Raw genomic sequence first — 18642 nt, forward strand, 5'->3', positions numbered from 1 at the left:
GCCATTCTGGGGGCCTGACCTCTCCTAGGACAAGTAATTACAAACACAAAATGCTTCTGTGAGAGGGAACACAGTAGGCAATTCAGTTCTGGAGTACATCCTGGCCAAAACAGTAGAGCAGTCTATTCTCCTGGGCTAACTACAAACACCACCTTACGTTTATTTTAAGGGCATCTAGGAGTTCTGCATATGATTATTTTTAACTAGTACTGTGGCATCAGAAAACATGACACCGTTAATCCCTGAACTTTTTCATCACAGGATCTCTCCTGGATAATGCAAAGTAACTTGTTGCATCGTAAGTCAACTCCATTCTTATTGCACAGAAGGTTATACAAAACAAATTTCATTTCAGTTTACCTGGAAAGCCTGCTTGTTCATGTTCTACACAGAAAAACCAGTAAAATGCAGACCCTTGCTCCAAACTTCCTTTCAGATGGTCTCTTTCAAAGATAAATTCACTATCTTAAGTCAATTGCTCAAGTGACAAATGCTCCAAGCTACTTCAACACTTTCCTCCTTTCCATTCCCCAATCTGTTTTAGCAAAACCAGCATAATTTTGTGTCCTACTTACTAGCTGGTGCTGATGACCACAAAAGATTTCTGCAAATTACAGAGAACTGTGAGAGCTTAACGGGACATACGAGTGAATTAAATCCTGCAGTATTTCACACAGAATAGGGACATTTTCACCTCAAAGATGAAATAAGCTTGAAATAAAAAGGCCAGCTCCCTGAATTAAAAGAAATCCCTCCAACTGCTGTGAAGCAAAAAGACCAGTGCCTTTACCTGATTAGAATTGACAGAGATTGACTGAATCTTTCAGGGGATTAATGCGTTTGTCTTTCAAATCCCAAGACCCAGATTCTAATTCGATCACAAATAAAATGTCTGCTGTGGTGGCACAGCCTGTAGCACAGTGCTCTTCTGGCAAGGTGGGAAAAGTTTTATAACAAATACTTAGGGCTGCACTTTATAGCAAAAACAAATCCAGCCTAGACTAAGGCATCTACTAACATGTTCTTGATAGAAAATAACTGTTATGTAAGGAAATAGTAGGAAATATGTATATACACAAGGCTTTCCTGTCATTTTGTGTATATACATTCTGAAGTTACACCTTGCAAAGACAAAACCCAGAAGAACTTACATTTATGTATTTATAAGTACGTATATTCATTATTATTTTAAATATATATATATATAAATAATTGAAATTGTCCGGAGGTACCTACCTTTGCAGGATGTAATTCTTTTTGTGGGGAAATTAACAAGAAATACAAACAGACCACTTTGATTTCTTCATTCAAAGCCAGAAGAGCAGGACCAGTGAAAAGGACTGAATATCCTGCCTGGCAATGTCCAAAGAAGACATAATTAACCTATACTAAAATATGGCTGGAAAGTGAAGATGAATTTCAATAAGTAAGGCTGCAATGATGGTATTCTAGTATTAAAAATCACAATAAGCTTTTGAGAAACCTACAGTAATTGTTTTAATATGTAAGCATTTCTGTTAAACATGGTTCAGCGTTTCCTTTCTGATAGAGAAGATTTTAGATGGTTCAATTTTTCTGCATTTTACTTAGCCTATGAACAATTTTTTCCTTCCCCATGAAAAATAAGCAAACAAATGCATAGCAGAGTCACTTTGACATTCACCTAGAGAAATCCTGAACATTACAGTGGTGATTATCTTTGCTTTTAAAATCAGTTTTAGAGAAAATAATACATCACTAAAATACATGATTATTGCAATTCCCTGTCTTCATGTTAGGTTCAAAATAAATACTTAGAAAATCTTCAGTTTAACAACGTATGTATTCCTTAGCTATAAGGTCGGTACTCACTAATTTATCTGGAGAGACTTTCAAAGTTATTAATAGCTATTGATACTATTCTCAGCGCAAAGACACTTACAGTGCCAATCCAGCACATCCATCTGTCCGATTACATTTCTAAAGACACTGCAGAAATGACAGCGAGCATTTAAAAGTGCTTCTGTGAGAGCTCTCTGCAGATCACCTCTATTTTAACAAAAGTACTATCAAAGCCAACCTCAAGTTTAAGAAAGATTTCCTTAAAAAAGTAAAAATTTTAACTCCATAATAGAAGGAAGGCGAAGCAGTATTACCAAATTGAAGTATTGTTCCATGAACCACAGTGTTTTAATTGTCTAAGAATTTCCCACATCTTGTTAGTTCCCCTACCACTATAATTAAAATAATTACAAAATGAAAGCACATATAATATAAAAAAAAGAGGTGAGAAATACAACTTCACACACCTTAAAATGTTTACAAAGTTTTCACACAAGATCCCTTCAGTGATTTCAGTGCTCTAGTGACCCCCTCCCTCCCCTTTTCTTTCTGGCTACAGATAAATATACAATATACTTCTCTCCAAGATTTTCATTAGAAATACTGGTTCAGTCATGTAAATATTTACAAGTGAATATAACATTCACTCTGGGAACACAACCACTGCAGAGTGGATCTGTTGAAAGTAAACTTGAATAAGCATCTACCTGATTAGACCCGATGCTTTAAACTAAACTGACTAATACATCAGAATAATTTAAAAGTAGATTTACTGTTAGCAGTTTGTAGAAATTGCAAGAAAAAAAGCTCAGTCTCTGACTAACACCTCAGAACAACAACAGCTAAAGCTATAAAATTAGCCTTTAAAACAGTACAAGACTACATGGGCTGCACAGTTTGAGACTGAAGACTGATAATGAAGCAGCACTGCAGAGTGAAAATTGAGAGGCCCTATATTTTTGGATGGAAAATCTGTAGAATTAAAAAATTTCTATTCACTTACTATTATTTTGATAGAGCTGCTCATATGGCCTCAAATGAATTTTTCTTTTAGGTTGTCATTGCTTGGATTAACTTACCTGCTTTGCTATTGATTATTCATTGCATAAACTGCACTCTACTCCTCAATTAGTGAAATTACAAAATCATTTAAATTGGAAAAGACCTTCAGGATCATCTAGTCCATCCTATGACTGAACACCACCATGTCAATTAAACCATAGCACCTAAATGCCATGTCCACTCACTTCTTGAACACCTCCAGGGATAGTGACTCCTGAGGCAACGCATTCCAACATCTAACCACCCTGTCCAGAGAAGAAATTTATCCTGATGTCCAACCTGAACCTCCCCCCACACAGCTTCAGGCCATTTGCTCTTGTTCTGTTGCTAATAATCTCAGTTTATAAAGTTTCTTTAATGAGAAATCCTGTAATAGCAGGTTGAAGCTACTGCATGAACTAAAATTACATCCCTATAGCCTCACCCATGCTTCAAGCAAAAGAAAAGACCATGTCTTCTTTGGAGGGATTGTGCAGACAGATTGCTGCAGGAAAGCAAAATGACTGGGACAAAAAGAATGGCCAGTTTATGCTTCTTTCTTATCCATCATACTTGGCAATGTCTGCAGTCTTCTGGCACTATGGGTATTTCTAGAAGAGTTTGACAGGGTCAGACTTACCTGTACCTAACTCAGAAAGAATCTACTATCATCTACAAAGCAAAGGTCATGAAACTTCCATTAACACATGTATAAGCCAAGAGATCATTTTTAGAAGAATTTCCCATTTTAGTACAGGATATGTCTTTTCAGAGGCAGCAAGCCCGGTAGAACATATAACAGCTGGATGTAAAACATTAACTAAAGTTGCTCTCTATAGGCCAAAAAAATCAGGATTAAACTTGAACTAGTTCATATGATTTTCTTTCCTGGACACATCATTCTTTTCATTCCTCATTTGGGTAGTTTTGAACAATTATCAGGTGACTCGCTAGTTGCCTTTTCTTTTTTAATTTTCCTTAAAGAAACACTTCATCTCATTCACCTGCAGGCGTATTTTCCTATCATAGAATCATCTTCATGGCTCATCTCTGTATACTCAACAAACATTTAAATTGGCCTTGCACTGGTTTCTCAGGAGCCAGTCAAGCCCCTGCTGCTTTATGTCACAAAAAATTCTGTATTATCATAATGTCACAATATCAGTGGTGGTAATAACTGGCAAGAAAACTAAGATGTGAGTATCAAGAGAATCATAGAATGCCTTGGGTTGGAAGGGACCTCAAAGATCATCCACTTCAAACCAGCCTGTCGTGAGCAGGGACACCTCCCACTAGAGGTTGCTCAGAGTCCCATCCAACCTGGTCTTGAACAGCTGCAGGGATGGGGCATCCACAGCTTCTCTGGGCATCCTGTTCCAGTGCCTCACCACCCTCACAGTAAATAATTTCTTCCCATATATGGAATTGGTAAAGCTGAGGATGACATGCACAGGACATTATATGTATAAAGGTTCCCAAAACCCAGCAAAAAAAAAAGCATAACAGCTGATCTGGTTTAAGTAATTTTAAAAAATTAATTAGTAGATCAGTAGAGAGAAAGCAAGGTTTTTTTAAATCTTTGATAACAAATACAAATCTAAAAATCTGAGTTAAGTTTTTTACCTTTCCTTGAGCTTTAACTAGTCAGGAACAAACTAATTTGTTCACGTTAAGAACAAGAGACATCAAAATTTAACGGCAAAGCATTGTCATTTTAACAAGCCGTAAAACGCAATACTAAGGTACAAGAATAAGAGTATTCAGCCTCAAGCACAACGAATAATGAGACCACATACTCCAAAAATCAAAGCAATGAAACCCACATATTCTAAATTTGCTGTACAAAACCCTGTTGTGGTCAGAAATGAGAGATGCCTGCCCCAAAACCAAGAGGACTATGAGGCAAGACTAACAGGTACCACCCACAACCAGTTGTGGCTTTGTTTTGAACTTCAGGGCTTGGAACTGACTGCTTAGTCTTCTTTAAAGCTGTAAACAGCAACACAAAATCAAAATGCCAAGCAGCTAAGAGCAACATCTCCTGCAGCTAATGAACACCTGTGTAATGTGCATGTGTTTCATAAACTCCCATTAAAGTAGGGGGAAGGCCTAATCCCAATTAGCTGTTTAAAGGCCAGATGTATTTTAACCAGTCTTCCCAACATTCTAGTCTTCTCAGGACTCCTATCACTCAGTCATTAATACCACATTGCCTTTGTGCCTCCATACAACAATTACGTTATACACGGGTTTCAAGCCAAGGATAGTTATGGAACTACTATGAAGTTCAGGACACATGACAATTTACCATCAAGTCTCAGGATTTTCAAGTCCAAATATATTACCTTGCTCAAATTATATTTATCTCCTCCATTTATTATGATTACTTGTGGGGACAGTACAAATGGTCTGCTTCAAGCAATAATAAAAATATAATCCTCACTGAAGCTTACACAAGATATGCAAGATACAAGCCCTTGAGGCATGAAGTATTCTTCTGGTTGCCAAATCTTCTTTTCCAAACATCACAAATGCAAGATGCATTTCCAATGCAGTGATGCCTGCATGCTGTTTCTTAAATATTATAAATTATGGAGTAAACAGACAAAAGCATACAAAACCCCCAACCCCACCATACAATGTAATTTTATAAACTAGTTGCAGACTTTTATGATCCAGCATATGTCTCTGTATTTCTAAAGCAATAGAATTACTACACCAAACACACTTCATAAAGCTTTTCTTCTACTGAAACTTCTATTCAAACATTTATGGGTTTTGCCAAAACTATTTATCTGAATTCAGACAGGACATGTCACTACTTCATACAAAAGTGCTGGGGTTTGGCACTATGGAAATAGTTGTAGGAGTATCAGTAGGCAGTAATACAAGCACAGGATTTATGCACATTCAATGTTGCAATAACAAATTAGTCTATTGGCCCACCCAGAGTTTTATAATGCTGAAGGGGATGATCATAGGGCATGATGACTTCTCCAAAGACAGATACTGGATTCCTTCAGTTTGAACTTAAGTTCATTGAAAAATGTGAAAGATTATTAATATCAGTTCAATAATAACTCTGCAAGGTCTTATCCTCTGTAAAGTGTTACATACCCAGCGTACACAGGACAGTAAATTCAGCACTGGCACATGTCTAATGTGCTAACACACCAAAAGGATAGTGATGCTTAACTACACAGCATATATAAACAACTTATGTTGATGCTCTTGTAACAGCTATTTGGGGTTGTAGATGAACATTTAGAGACTTTTAAATACAGTGCTTGAGGACGTATGAAAACCAGCAATGGCAAGTGAAATCTGCCTAAAAATAATACCAGAAAGCTACTGGAGAAAATTTGCAAGAAGCTGCACAGAAAGCTCTCTGATAAACTACCTGTTTTTCCTGTTTGCATCACCACAAGGATGCTCCTCATCACTTCGGTTTTACAGAAGGATGAATGAGATGAGAATTTTGTTTTGATTAAAAACTACAAAAGGAGTTACTGAAATGCATTAGCTCTTCAAAGTTCAGAGGCAGAAATAAATTTACTGTTGTGAGATGCATTAGGTCTTCTGTTAGCTTAACACAAATACATCAGTCAAAGCCTCCAAGGAAAAACAAAACTCTAAAACACTTAGAACTTAATTCCTCAACATCCCTTTAACATTAGCAAAAATAACAAATTGGGGGGGTGAGGAACCAAGCACAAAAAAAAAAAAAAAAAGAGACTAATTTTGAAATGCTGATTTTCAAAATATGAATTGAATCACAAAATATTTTTAACCCGAAAGTTATGAAAAGAATGATCAGTGTCTGAATCTTTCATTCACTAAGTACACAGCACTATAATGGTCTCTTTGGAAGCTACATAATGCACATGTCCAAACAACTGCTACAACTGAGTCTTTCCAGTTTCACAATTGTGTTACCTTCCATGTAACACATGGGCCCCAAGCTTCTCTAATGCTTTCAGCAATAAAGTTTCTCCCTCATGGTAAAAAATTTAGGGATCACTGAAATGGAGATTGGACAGAGTAGGAAAAAACCTGACCTAATTATCAAAGCATTTTAGGGTACTCTGTATGTGAGTATTTCTACTGGGCTCATCTGTTCCTGGTAAACCACTAAATATTAAACCGTGTAGAAAATATGATTATGAAGTCTCCTATTTACAGCCCAGCTAGTCACTTTAACTACTATTTTTTTTTTTTTTATGTTAACTCAAACCATTTAAAAACAAGGTGTTACAGTGATGTCTAAGAATAGGAGGACAAAATCAAGTCAGAGCGATTTGCTGGCTCAACAGAAAAAGTGAAAGACATGGGTTACAAATTCACTTCTTTCAGCAATATTCTAGGAACATTTAGAAAGCAATAAAACAATTTTTCTCATTGGTCATAACTGGGAGAAGGAATCAAGGAGATAACACCTATAAGCAGATAAAAAAAGAAAATAGAGCAATATAGTCAAGCATGCAAACTAAGCACAACATATGCAAGAGCTGAAAGAAGACACTTTTTAGATATAGCAGAAATAGGTAAGAGGAATAGGAAAATATGATGGAAACAAACCAAACAGTCAAGAGTTCACAATTATGCTGAAACAGAAAGTGAAACTAGGGATGTGCTGTTTTGACCCTGTCTGAAGGCCAGGTACCCACCAAAGCTGCTCTGTCACTCCCCTCTCACCTGGATAGGTTAGAGAAGATAGAAGAAAAGGCTCATGAAAGTTAATCAGAATCACAGAATCACTGGGTTGGAAGAGACATTCAAGATCATCGAGTCCAACCCATGCCCTAACAGCTCAACTAAACCACGGCACCAAGTGCCACAGCCAATCTTTTTTTAAACACATCCAGGGATGGTTTAACACATCCAGGGATGCCTCCCTGGGCAGACCATTCCAGAACTTTATCACTCTTTCTGTAAAAAACTTGTTCCTAATATCCAACCTATATTTCCCTTGGTGCAGTTTAAGACAGTGTTCTCTCCTTCTGTCAGCCGCTGCTTGGAGAAAGTGACTGACCCCCATCTGACTGCAACTTCCCTTCAGGGAGTTGTAGAGAGTGGTAAGGACAGGGAGAGGTCACAAATTGGTTATGTCATGGACAAAACAGATGTGACTTGGAGAAATTACTTGAATTTATTACCAATCAAAATTTGAGTTGTATAATGAGAAGTAGAACAAACCTGAAAAGCACCTTCTCCCAAACCCTCCCTCCTTCCCAGGCTTATCTTCACCCCTGATTCTCTACCTTCTCCCTGCCAGTGGCAATGGGAGATGGGAAATAGGGACAACCGTCAGTTCATCACATGCTGTTTGTGATGCTCCTCCTTCCTTAGGAGAAGGAGTCTTTCCCCTGCTCCAGTGTCAGGTTGCTCCCACAGGAGACAGTCCTCCATGAAATTCTCCAGCCTGAGTCCTTCTCACAGACTGCAGCTCTTCACAGACTGATCCAGTGTGGGATCCTTCCTGCCAGGAGCCTGCTCCAGCACAGGCTTCCTTCCCATAGGGTCACAGCCTTCTTATGGCATCCACCTGCTCTGTTGTGAGGCTCCTCCACAGGCTGCAGATGGATCTCTGCATCCTTATGGACCTCACAGGCATCAGGGGCACAGGTACCTCACCATGGTCTTTCCCATGGGCTGCAGGGAAATCTCTACTCCTGCACCTGGAGCACCTCCTCGCCGTCCTTCCCTGACCTCCATGTCTTCAGAGTGGTTTGTCTCACATATTCTCACTCTTCTCTTCTCTGGCTGCAATTACTTCTGTGCCATTTTTTTTTATCTCTTCTTAAATATATTATTGTAAAATCATAGAATGGTCTAGTTTGGAAGGGAAATTAAAGATCATCCACTTCAAACAACTTTATCATGAACAGGGACACCTTCCACTAGACTGGGTTGTTCAGAGCCTCATCCAATCTGGCTTTAAATATTCCCAGGGATGGGGCATCCACAGCTTCTATGGACAACCTGTTCCAGCATGCCACCATCCTCAGAATAAAGAATTTTTTCCTAGCATTTCTAAGCTAAACCTCCACTCTTTCAGTTTGAAGCCATTCCCCCCTATCCTCTCACCACACGCCCTTGTAAAAAGTTTCTCTCCATTTTTCTTGTAGGCTCCTTTCAGATACTGGAAGGACACAATTAAGTCACCCCAAAGCCTTCTCTTTTCCAGGCTCTACAATTCCAGTTCTCCTAGCCTTTCCTCATAGAAGAGGTGCTCCATCCCTCTGAACAACTTGGTGTCCCTGCTCTAGATTTGCTCTGTTAGGTCATTGTCCTTTTTGTGCTGGGGACCCCAGAGGTGGAAGATCTCATAAGAGTGGAGTAGAAGGACAGACTCACCTGCCCCAACCTGCTGGCCACACTTTTGATGGTGGGATTGCTGTCGCAGAGATTTTATTACCATCACTGATTGGCTCAGCCTTGGCCAGCACAGGAATGCAGAAATCCCATCTTGGAATGGGCTGGCATTGGCTCTGTTGGACATGGGGGAAGCTTCTAGTATAGTCCCCCTAGTAGAAAACCCTTGCCATGCAAACACAATACAAGGGAAGAATCCCACGGTACAAGCAGACACAATGCCACAGAGAGAGTGAAGACTCCAGGACAGGAGTTAAGGATCAAACCACTGAAATTATTCAAGTGCCTAAAGAAAGAAGTTGAGTTGCAGGCACACAAGCAAAATGAAACCAAGAGCAATTGATGCCCACAGGCGTCACTATCTTGCATCAAATGCAAGCCAAACTTATTCTCCCTCACCTTCCATGAGAGAAAGGTAATCTAGCTCATGCTTATCTTGAAATCCAAGCACACACAAAACGAGTTAATACAAACCACATTGCACTCTATTCATCTCCAGGCTTGCCTTGCAGCTACTTATTGCTTTGCCTGCTAGCTAGGGTGCAGTACTCAAAACCCCAACAGGGCTAACACCTAAGTATTGCCAAGCCTGAATTTCAGAGCTGCCTTCATTTGCATCCTTAAAATTCCACAAGACTTTGAAGTTCATACACTCAGAAGCACTTGAGTTTGACAACACTGAGCATAGTTGTACCCACTTGTCACCACACAAGACGCAGGAACTGTATTCAGCATCCACATCCTCCTAAGTGAGGTGTCAGTCAGACAGACCCACTCAAAGTGTTCCTTATGAAGTGCAGTGGTAGCTCCAACTTGGTTTCCAAATACAGCTTGAGAAAGCAAGGCCTTGTCATATATTTACTAGTCAGAGAAGTCCTACCTTATAAGATCTGTCCTTAAAATCACACTGCCAAACTTCTGTGCTCCAGGAACACCTCAGTCATATCAACACTCTTTAAAAGCCAAAGCTGTCATTCTTTTCATGGTCAATTCTTTTTAGATAAATGAACTCTCATTTAGCTCCAGTTTTTCAGGCCATTCAGGCATTCATTCAACCCCACTTGCTTTACCTCAAAAAACTCTTCAGTACACACAACAGCCTCTTCTCTCCCCTTAGCTTTGCATCCCAGTAAATTCCTCCTCGCAAAGTCCCCTCCATATCTGTTTGGAGTTTTCTCATTCATTCACCTTTCATCTAAATGCTCTCCTAATCAATCAATCAATCAAGTATCTCAAAAAACCTGGCTGGAATGGCAGAGGAAAAAGTGGAATCTTGCCTCACCCACTCCTCATGACTTCTGACCTACAAGACCTTAAAAGGAACTACATCCTATGTTCCCTAAGCTTCTTCTATTACCTGTCCTTGTGCAGCCTTTGACACTCTTCCCTGGCTGCACAGGACAGCACAGCACAGCTGCCTTGAATACAACGACTTCTGGTGGTTCATATCTATAACCACAGCCCTGCCACAGCCTCTTCACCCTGAGCACAGCACAAGTGCCGGGTGACAACTACAAACACTCCTGACAAGGCACTGCAACTAGAGACAGCTGCCTACAAACAAGAGTTCAGCCACTATCCTCAATCAAGCTACCTAAGCAGTGGAGTCCCTACGATGAATGCATCTGCTTCACAGCAAGGATATTTCAACTTCCCAAGAATTCTTCACCTCTGGTTGCAGTATGGGGCTCCAGGACCACATACTGATATACACCTCATGGTGCCTCAGCTGAGAAACATTATTTGCTTAGAACTCTGCATCAGCAATTTGCTATGTGCTGAATTCTAAACATCTAGTCATTTGGCCTTCTGCAGTAGGTATTAAGGTCATGCGATCAGCTTGGTTAAATTCTGTATACAGCCATTTCCAGATCTTTTCTCATGGCTTCTCCTTTAAGAGTATTCATAACAACTTATTTCCTTCAAAGATTTCAAGACATGCTACCTACACAGTTTTAGAATGAATTTTCAAATATTCAGTTATGTTCTTGTCATTTTGTCTACAGATTTCCTTTTCCTTCTGGAATATGCTGATGAGTGTTCAAACAGAAGTTTGTATTACATTCTTGCTGGTGCTCTTTGAAGGTTTTTTTCTGTTTAATTTCTTTCCTGGAGCTGGGATTTGCATATCATCCCTACAACTTCTCCTCCTTCATTTTAGGCAAGAGAAGTCTTCCTCTCGTAACTCAGGTTCTCATCCATAGAGTTCATTTTTCTTGATCCTACTCCCTTATGACCAAGGTCTTGAAGTTTGCTGACCTAAGATGTCTAAGTAGACATTTCCCCTTCACTAATGTACTTTTCTGAATGATGTTTCCATTTCCAAAAATGCTTGGTATCTGTTTAGTTCTGATTATGTCTTTTGAGTTGTACAATCTGATAAAATCTCCTGATGATGAAATGGGGGTAGAATTTCCCTCAAACATTCAGCAAATTGCTTTCAATACCAAGCACTATTTTTTTTTCTTCACTAATAAATTCCCTCCCTTCACTAACTGGCAATTAAATGTCAAATGAATCAAATAAACTGGATGCTCCTATTGCTCAGTTTAGTTGACAGCAGTCTCATATGATCTAGGCATTAACATTCTTTACTTCCACAGTCAATTTCTCCAAATGCTCCTTCTGCCACAGGTTTTTTCTTTGTGTTTCTGCCACAAGACAGCCAGCCCAGTTAGACAGCTTTTCCATTTCCAGTATGTTTCTCCCTGTCTAATCTTTGTGTTTTACCCAGTCATGGCCACAGCCTGAAAAAACTGTTCCCTTGAGAAGAATATTGTATCTGCAAGACAAGTATTGTGCCAAATCACCAAATCTGATGCTCAGCCAGCCCTCTGAAAGTTTAGGAACACATTCTGCTTTGTTTCTGTGAAACAGACTTCATGAACCTTAATCTCACCCTTCATTCTCTTTCCCCATCATCATCCTCTGAAGCACTTTCACTGGGATTCTACTTGCCTCCAGCTTTGGCACAAATCCTCAGCTGCAAGGGACTACTTGCACTCAGAGTGTTCTGCTAAGCACCCCCATGAACTTTTCTCAAGTATACGCACTCAGGATCCTTTGGTCATACTTGGGTTCTCCATGGGGGGGGAAGGTACAAGGGAAGAAGAAACGTGTGTTGTTCTGCTTCTGTTCCCTGGACTGAAAAAGAAAATGAACCTGAACTTCCTGGGCAATTTTAAAATTATTCCCAAGATCTCCTAGCAAAAGTGTTCATGGCAATCAGTGTTCTCAAGCAATCTGCTCCACTGGTTCACCTTTTAGGCAAGCAGCTGTAAGTTTCCCATCTTCTCCATCCTCACTGCCTTACACTACTGACCCAGCTGATAAAACCTACCATTGACGCTGCTCCTGAACAAGATCCTAGGTAGAACACTGCCCTACCACTAAAGTGAAAGTTTGTATCTCTCTCCTTTCCTACTGATGGAAAAAGTCTGTAATCTTACTAACTGCAACAGCTGTAAATAGTTGCTGTTCCAAAGCAGTCCCACATGGCCTGGGATGGCCCTGCCTCCTTTAAACTCTTGAGATCCAAGAACAAACATTCTCACCCAAAGTCAGTAAAGCCTTCTGTTCCTTAGCTCAGTACATTCAAACTAAGTAACTCCTCTAAATAAATATTTTTGTCCAGTGTTTCACGAATGTTCTTCCCAAGCCAGAGTCTCCCATTCCCCTGCCCCAACTGACAATGGTCTCTTCACCCACATTTTGAGATTTCCACACTCTTCTTTCCTGGATTGTGTCCTGAGTTATTCATCTTAATAGTTCCCCTGGACTCAGCCTGGAACCTCCCTTTAAGTCACTTGCTCAGTCATCTAATCATACCCTTAATCCTTCCTGGCAAATCCAACCCCAACCAGCTACTCGAGCTGAGAGAAAGAAGGAAGCCCTGCCCTAGCAATTACATGGAACTGGTCCCATGCCCTTACAGAAATAAGGGCATGGAATTCCTAGATCATATTTCCTGATAGTAACTGTTCCTCTGACCACCTTTTTTTTGCTCTTGATAACTGCTAAGAAGATGTTTTTGACCTTTCTAGCTCTTCTTGAAGATTATGTCTTCCAAAATTATGTTCTTTAGCTTCCTAGGTGAATATATGGTTACAACGGATTTTGAGCTTTCATGAAAGGGGTCTGGAAAGTAGTCAAGGCTGGAGAGAATAAAAGTAGTTTTTCAACAAATGAACAAGCAAAAGCATTAAGCTAATGCTGAAAATGTATTTGATAATATATTTGGGGAAAAAGTCACAGAACACTGCTATTATTCCCAAATGCAAGACTTAAAAAACCAAAACCACAAACAAATCAGATTTAGACAGCATGCTTAATGCCAAAAGAAATTGTAACATCAACTCAAAATCCATTTAGGCTCATTATATACTTGGTCTTTTGGGGGTTTTTTGGTCTCAGAAAAGGTCAGTTGCTTTTTAAATAGCACAAAGCAGGGGAGGAAAACGATCAAATCTTTAATGTGCAAAAATAAAGCAGCACAAGACTCAGTGGGATGTTCTGGCACAGTTCTACACAAGTGTCATCACAGGAGTCCGAGGCAGCAGGAGAAAACACCTGCTGGCAAGACAATCTTGCTGAATACAGAGAACAGGGCTAAAGACACACAGGTGTTCAATAAAAAAATGGAAGTGGGAAATTGAGAGAATAAGTGTAGGAGTAGTAGTGGGAATAATATTTCTTCACATTTTGTTGTGTAATTTTGCTGTGTAGTAGTGTTTCAGTATGATTTATTGTGTAATGCTATTGCATAGCATCATTTGTTGAGCAACTTTGCTGCGTGGTATAGTTTTTTATTTAATGATATTGAACATTAGGCAATGGTCTTGCATGCCATAATTTGTGTTTTCTGTTGAGCAACACTACTGTCATAGCTCTTAACACAAAGGTGAATTGCATGAACTCACAACAGTGCTGAATTCACAATTTTAACATATCATAGAATAGTTTGGTTTGGAAGGGACCTTAAAGATCATCTACTTCCAACCATCCTTCCGTCGGCAGACACACCTTTCACTAGAATTTCAGAGCCTCATCCAACCTGGCCTTGAACAATTCCAGGGATGGGGCATCCACAAGTTCTCTGGGCAACCTGTTCCTGTGCCTCATCACCCTTGCAGGATTGAATTTTTTTCCTATTATCCAAACCTACTCTCTTTCAGTCTGAAGCCATTACCTTGTCCTATCACTACCTGCCCTTTTAAAAGGTCCCTCTCCTGCACCCCTTTGAGGTACTGGAAGGATGCTGTATGTTCCCTCAGAGATGGCAAATGGAGACAAGTATTTTTGTCTGAACAAAGAAACATGCAGAAAAGCAGCAAACAGAGCAGATATTTTTGCAGAACTTAGGGCATTAAAAATTATTTCACTGAACAGCCACACAGCATTACCTCATGAATAACACTTTCTTATCCTGAGCTACCTTGTAACTACAATGTGACATATTACATGTTTCGCCTATCCCTACCTGACTGTAAAAACTACAGGAGAACCTTGTTCCACACACTACTGGGTATAAATAAGAACTGTAATGTGTTTTTCACATGGCTTAGGCTCTACCCAAAACTAGCCTTGCAGGGACCTGCTGTAATCCAAAATCTGAACAAGAAAGTCTCCACAAGATATGACTGATTACTTCATTACAATGGAATCCTGCTTTAACAGCAGTGCTGCCAAACTTAAAGCGAAAATTAAAAATTTTCCATTATAAATCAGTACGACTTGCACATATTTTAGGGGCAATAACAATGTCATCCTACTACTGCTTAACATACTCCAAAGAAGCAAAAGAAAAAAGTTTGCTCCACGTGTAGTATCACAGTTAGTTACTTATCCTTACATTCTTTACATTTACTTGTTTTTTCTTCTTCATTTTTTCCCCTCTGATCATTTTTGCTTACAATAGACATGGTCTATTGACAGACTTAAATAACATTTTTGAAGTTCAGGAAACATATCAGAATGTGTAGTATTTTTTTCAAATAAATCAAGCAATCTATAAGGTTATCAACTTTGTACTCACATCTATATTTATATCCATCTGAAAATGCTATTGATTGACTAGAATAGCATCTCTTTCATTCATTACCTGGCAGTCTGTGGACAATTGTATGTTGCAAGAGTCAGAGAGCAAACACTGGTAGATTACAATGCAGTGCTGCTGCAAGCATTTTTATTTGCTCTCATATTCTGGCAGTTTTCAAAAACAGAAGAGAAAAATACACATGCAGGCTCAATTTTTAAAATATAGCAATACACAGAAGTTATGGAAAGGGAAATTGTGAAAAAAAAAAAGTGAGCTTCTTCCATCTATAACATAAGATTAATTTATTATCTGACAGATGGCAGAAGGGAGGGGGGGCGGAAAAGCAAAGACTGCTGATGCAGTGAGCTTCCCGTCTGTAATGAAGGCCCCACATTCCCACCTATCACACTGCCACGAAATACATCCACAGCTACATGCACACCAGTTTTGCTCTGTTTCAAAATAGCTAAACCTCATCGCTGCGTGGACAACGAAAAAATCAAGAAAACATCCAGGGGAGTAAATGATCCTTCTGCCAGCTGGCCGTGGCTACTCACAATAGCAACTGTGAAAGCGACTCCTTTCATTTGACACACGAGACAGAACCATTCACGCCGACCAATAACACTTCCAGAGGTACCGGGCACTGCAGCAAGGTACCACCTCATTTGCTGTCCCAGCACTGCAAGCCGCTTTTGCACATTTCTCCATGTTCCAAGACATTTACTCTTCCTTCAGCATATGCCACATTGCAGTCGTGGAGTGCCAATACAGGAGTGCAGCACATTGGAAAAGTAGAACAGCAGGACTGACCCAAACACACTTAATATAAAATTAAAAGCTGCTGCACTGGCGGTAACAACCATTTCCTCTTTTTTTTTTTTTTCTTTTTTTTTTTTTTTTTTTTTGGGCCCCCCCCGGGCCCAGGACTGACCCAAACACACTTAATATAAAATTAAAAGCTGCTGCACTGGCGGTAACAACCATTTCCTCTTTTTTTTTTTTTTCTTTTTTTTTTTTTTTCTTTTTTTTTTTTTTTTTTTTTTTTTTTTTTTTTTCTGAGCTCCACGCGATGCCGACGCGGGGCTCCCACCTGCCGCAGAAGCCAAAGACCGCCTGAGCTCCGGCACGATTTACCGGAGGGCCTCGCTTACCTCCGACATCAGATCCCCGTACGACAACCCCAAGGCACGCCGCGGCGGCAGAGAACCGGAGCACCAGGGCTCTGGGAAGCGGATTTCGCTACGTCCACCCGCGGGCGCCCGGGGGACGCGCTCACCTTGCCGCGGATCGATGCTCCGTGCACCCCGGGCCGCTACACGGGATTACGGCAGATAAATAAACACTGCACCGAGCGCACCCGGAGGGGCGAGGGGAGCGGGCGGGAGTTGGGGGGTCTGCCCTCGCCGCGGCCCCATCCCGGGGAGCCGGAGCGCGCTCCGCGTCTCCCGGGAGATGGAGCCATTTTGAGCCGCAGCGCATCAGTGGCAGCGGGCGGGGGGCGCCGGGCACGGCGATGGCGGGGCCGCGGCCGCCCTGGCGCGTTACCTCGGATGCTCCAGGTCCAGCGGTAGAACTCGAGGGTGTCGTTCACCACGCTGGACACCAGGCCCATGGCGCTGGGGGGCTCGGCGGCGGCGGCACCCATGGTGAGCAGCAGCAGCAGCGGCGGAGCCGGCAGACCTCTCTCGGCGCGTGCGTCCGTGCCTCTGCGCCGGGGCTGCTGCTGCTGCTGCCCCTTCTACAGCCGGGGATGTGATTTAAATCTCTATCTCTCCGTATCTTCCCTCCAGACTCCGCCTCGCTCCCGTCACCGGCTCCGGTGCCCCGCGGGCAGGGTGGAGGGCGCGGAGGCGGGGGGCGGCGCGGCGGCGGCCGCGGCTCCGCAGCTCGGTGCTCGCGGCTCGGCGCTCCCGGCTCGGTGCGCGGCGCGGAGCGGAGCGGAGCGGCCACGCCGCGCAGGCGCCCGGAGGCCCCGGCCGGAGCAGGTGCGGGCGGTGCGGGCACCCGCTCCTCCTCCTCCTCCTCCTCCTCCCTCCTCGGAGGGCGTGCGGGGTGGCGAGGAGGCGCTTGTTATCTCAGCCGGGCTTTTTTGTGTTCAATATAGGATTTTTTTATTTTTGATTTTATAGGGGGGAAATTGAGTGTTTCAGCCAACTTCTATTTCCTTTCTTTCTCTTCTCTTTGTATAAGTTTGGATTTTTCTTCTCTCCTTCTTGCTACCCCTTGATAGACGCGCCGTGGGTCCGGCGTGAGCGGTGCTGGTGTTGCCTCCGTCTGTGCGTATCGAGGCTCTTCTGCTGCTTCCAGGAGCCTTCGCTAAGATCCCTTCTCCTCCCAGTATGGATTACACCAGCAACCGCAACGGGACCTCGCTACCTCCCTGCCCCACCACCTGGTGGCACTTCCCTGACCGGCTTTCTCCAGGTGCCACCCAGCTGCCCTTCGCACACCTCCCCTTATCTCCTGGTCCGAGGCCTCTATGGTCACTTCATGGAGCAGAGAGATTCAGCTGCCTGGAGTGTTGCTGGGTGCTGCAGGAGGAGCATCCATTCTGCACCCTGTGTTTCAGTCCCAGCAAACCCTCTGTCTGGTGTAAAGGCACCACCTGCTCCTCACACCCTTTGCTTCTTTTCTCCTTCTTGGCAGCTTGTCTGTCCCATGATCTTACATAGTGCAGATGGCTGCATGACACCCTTGGGAGTGAGGGGCAGGAGGGGACCTGCTCCACCCAACTTGCAAGCTTTCCTCCTGGCAGGCGGCAGATCAGATGGTGTCTGCTTTTCCCTCCTCCAGTGCAGCAGCACCTCTGTCACTTGTTGTCACTTGGTCTTGGTGAGCACAGCTCGCACTCCTCCTCCTGGGTGAGTCACCCCCGGCTTCGCTCCTGCACTGCTCTGGCTGCTGCGATCCCAGCCCTGTGGACAGGAGAGGCACACTGGCCATCACTAGTTGCTCCACTGGAAGCAGAGTCACGGCACCAAAACCAGGTGGTTGGCAGTAGGGATCACCTACACTGGGAAAAGGAAGAGGAGCTATGTCAACACCTGGAGGCCTCGATGGACAGGGAAGTCCAACTTACCCCAATGCTGGCTGAAAGTTGGAGCAAAGCAAGGATGTCACGTGCGGATGTATGGACAGCTGCTACTTCTCTCACATGAGAACAGTCAATCAAAATTCTACATGAATTACAGTGACTTGAATTATGCCTTATTGTGATGACGCTGACCGTGGCAGAAGGTCTGGTGAGAGCTCTGAAATGGATCTGTCACTGGGTAGGGCAAGGTGAACACCAGCCTGCTTCTCAAGTTGCAGACAGACAGTGTAGTGTTAGCTGTGTTTCCTGCATCTCCAATAGGAGAAACCAC

At 42.2% G+C, this 18642-nt stretch overlaps 1 protein-coding gene across 1 annotated transcript in view; it reads right to left on the reverse strand.

Moving 5' to 3' along the window:
- Positions 1 to 17140, reverse strand: part of ELOVL4 (ELOVL fatty acid elongase 4) — a 33459-nt gene extending 16319 nt beyond the window's left edge. The window contains exon 1 of the mRNA XM_041480378.1: positions 16823 to 17140. Coding sequence (XP_041336312.1) covers positions 16823 to 16922 — 100 coding nt within the window. The 5' untranslated portion in view covers positions 16923 to 17140. The remainder of the gene's footprint in view (positions 1 to 16822) is intronic.
- Between the last annotated feature and the right edge of the window lie 1502 nt (positions 17141 to 18642).

Source organism: Pyrgilauda ruficollis, unplaced genomic scaffold (assembly GCF_017590135.1).
Source record: "Pyrgilauda ruficollis isolate IOZ18807 unplaced genomic scaffold, ASM1759013v1 scaffold51, whole genome shotgun sequence".
NCBI classification, from domain to species: Eukaryota; Metazoa; Chordata; class Aves; order Passeriformes; family Passeridae; genus Pyrgilauda; species Pyrgilauda ruficollis.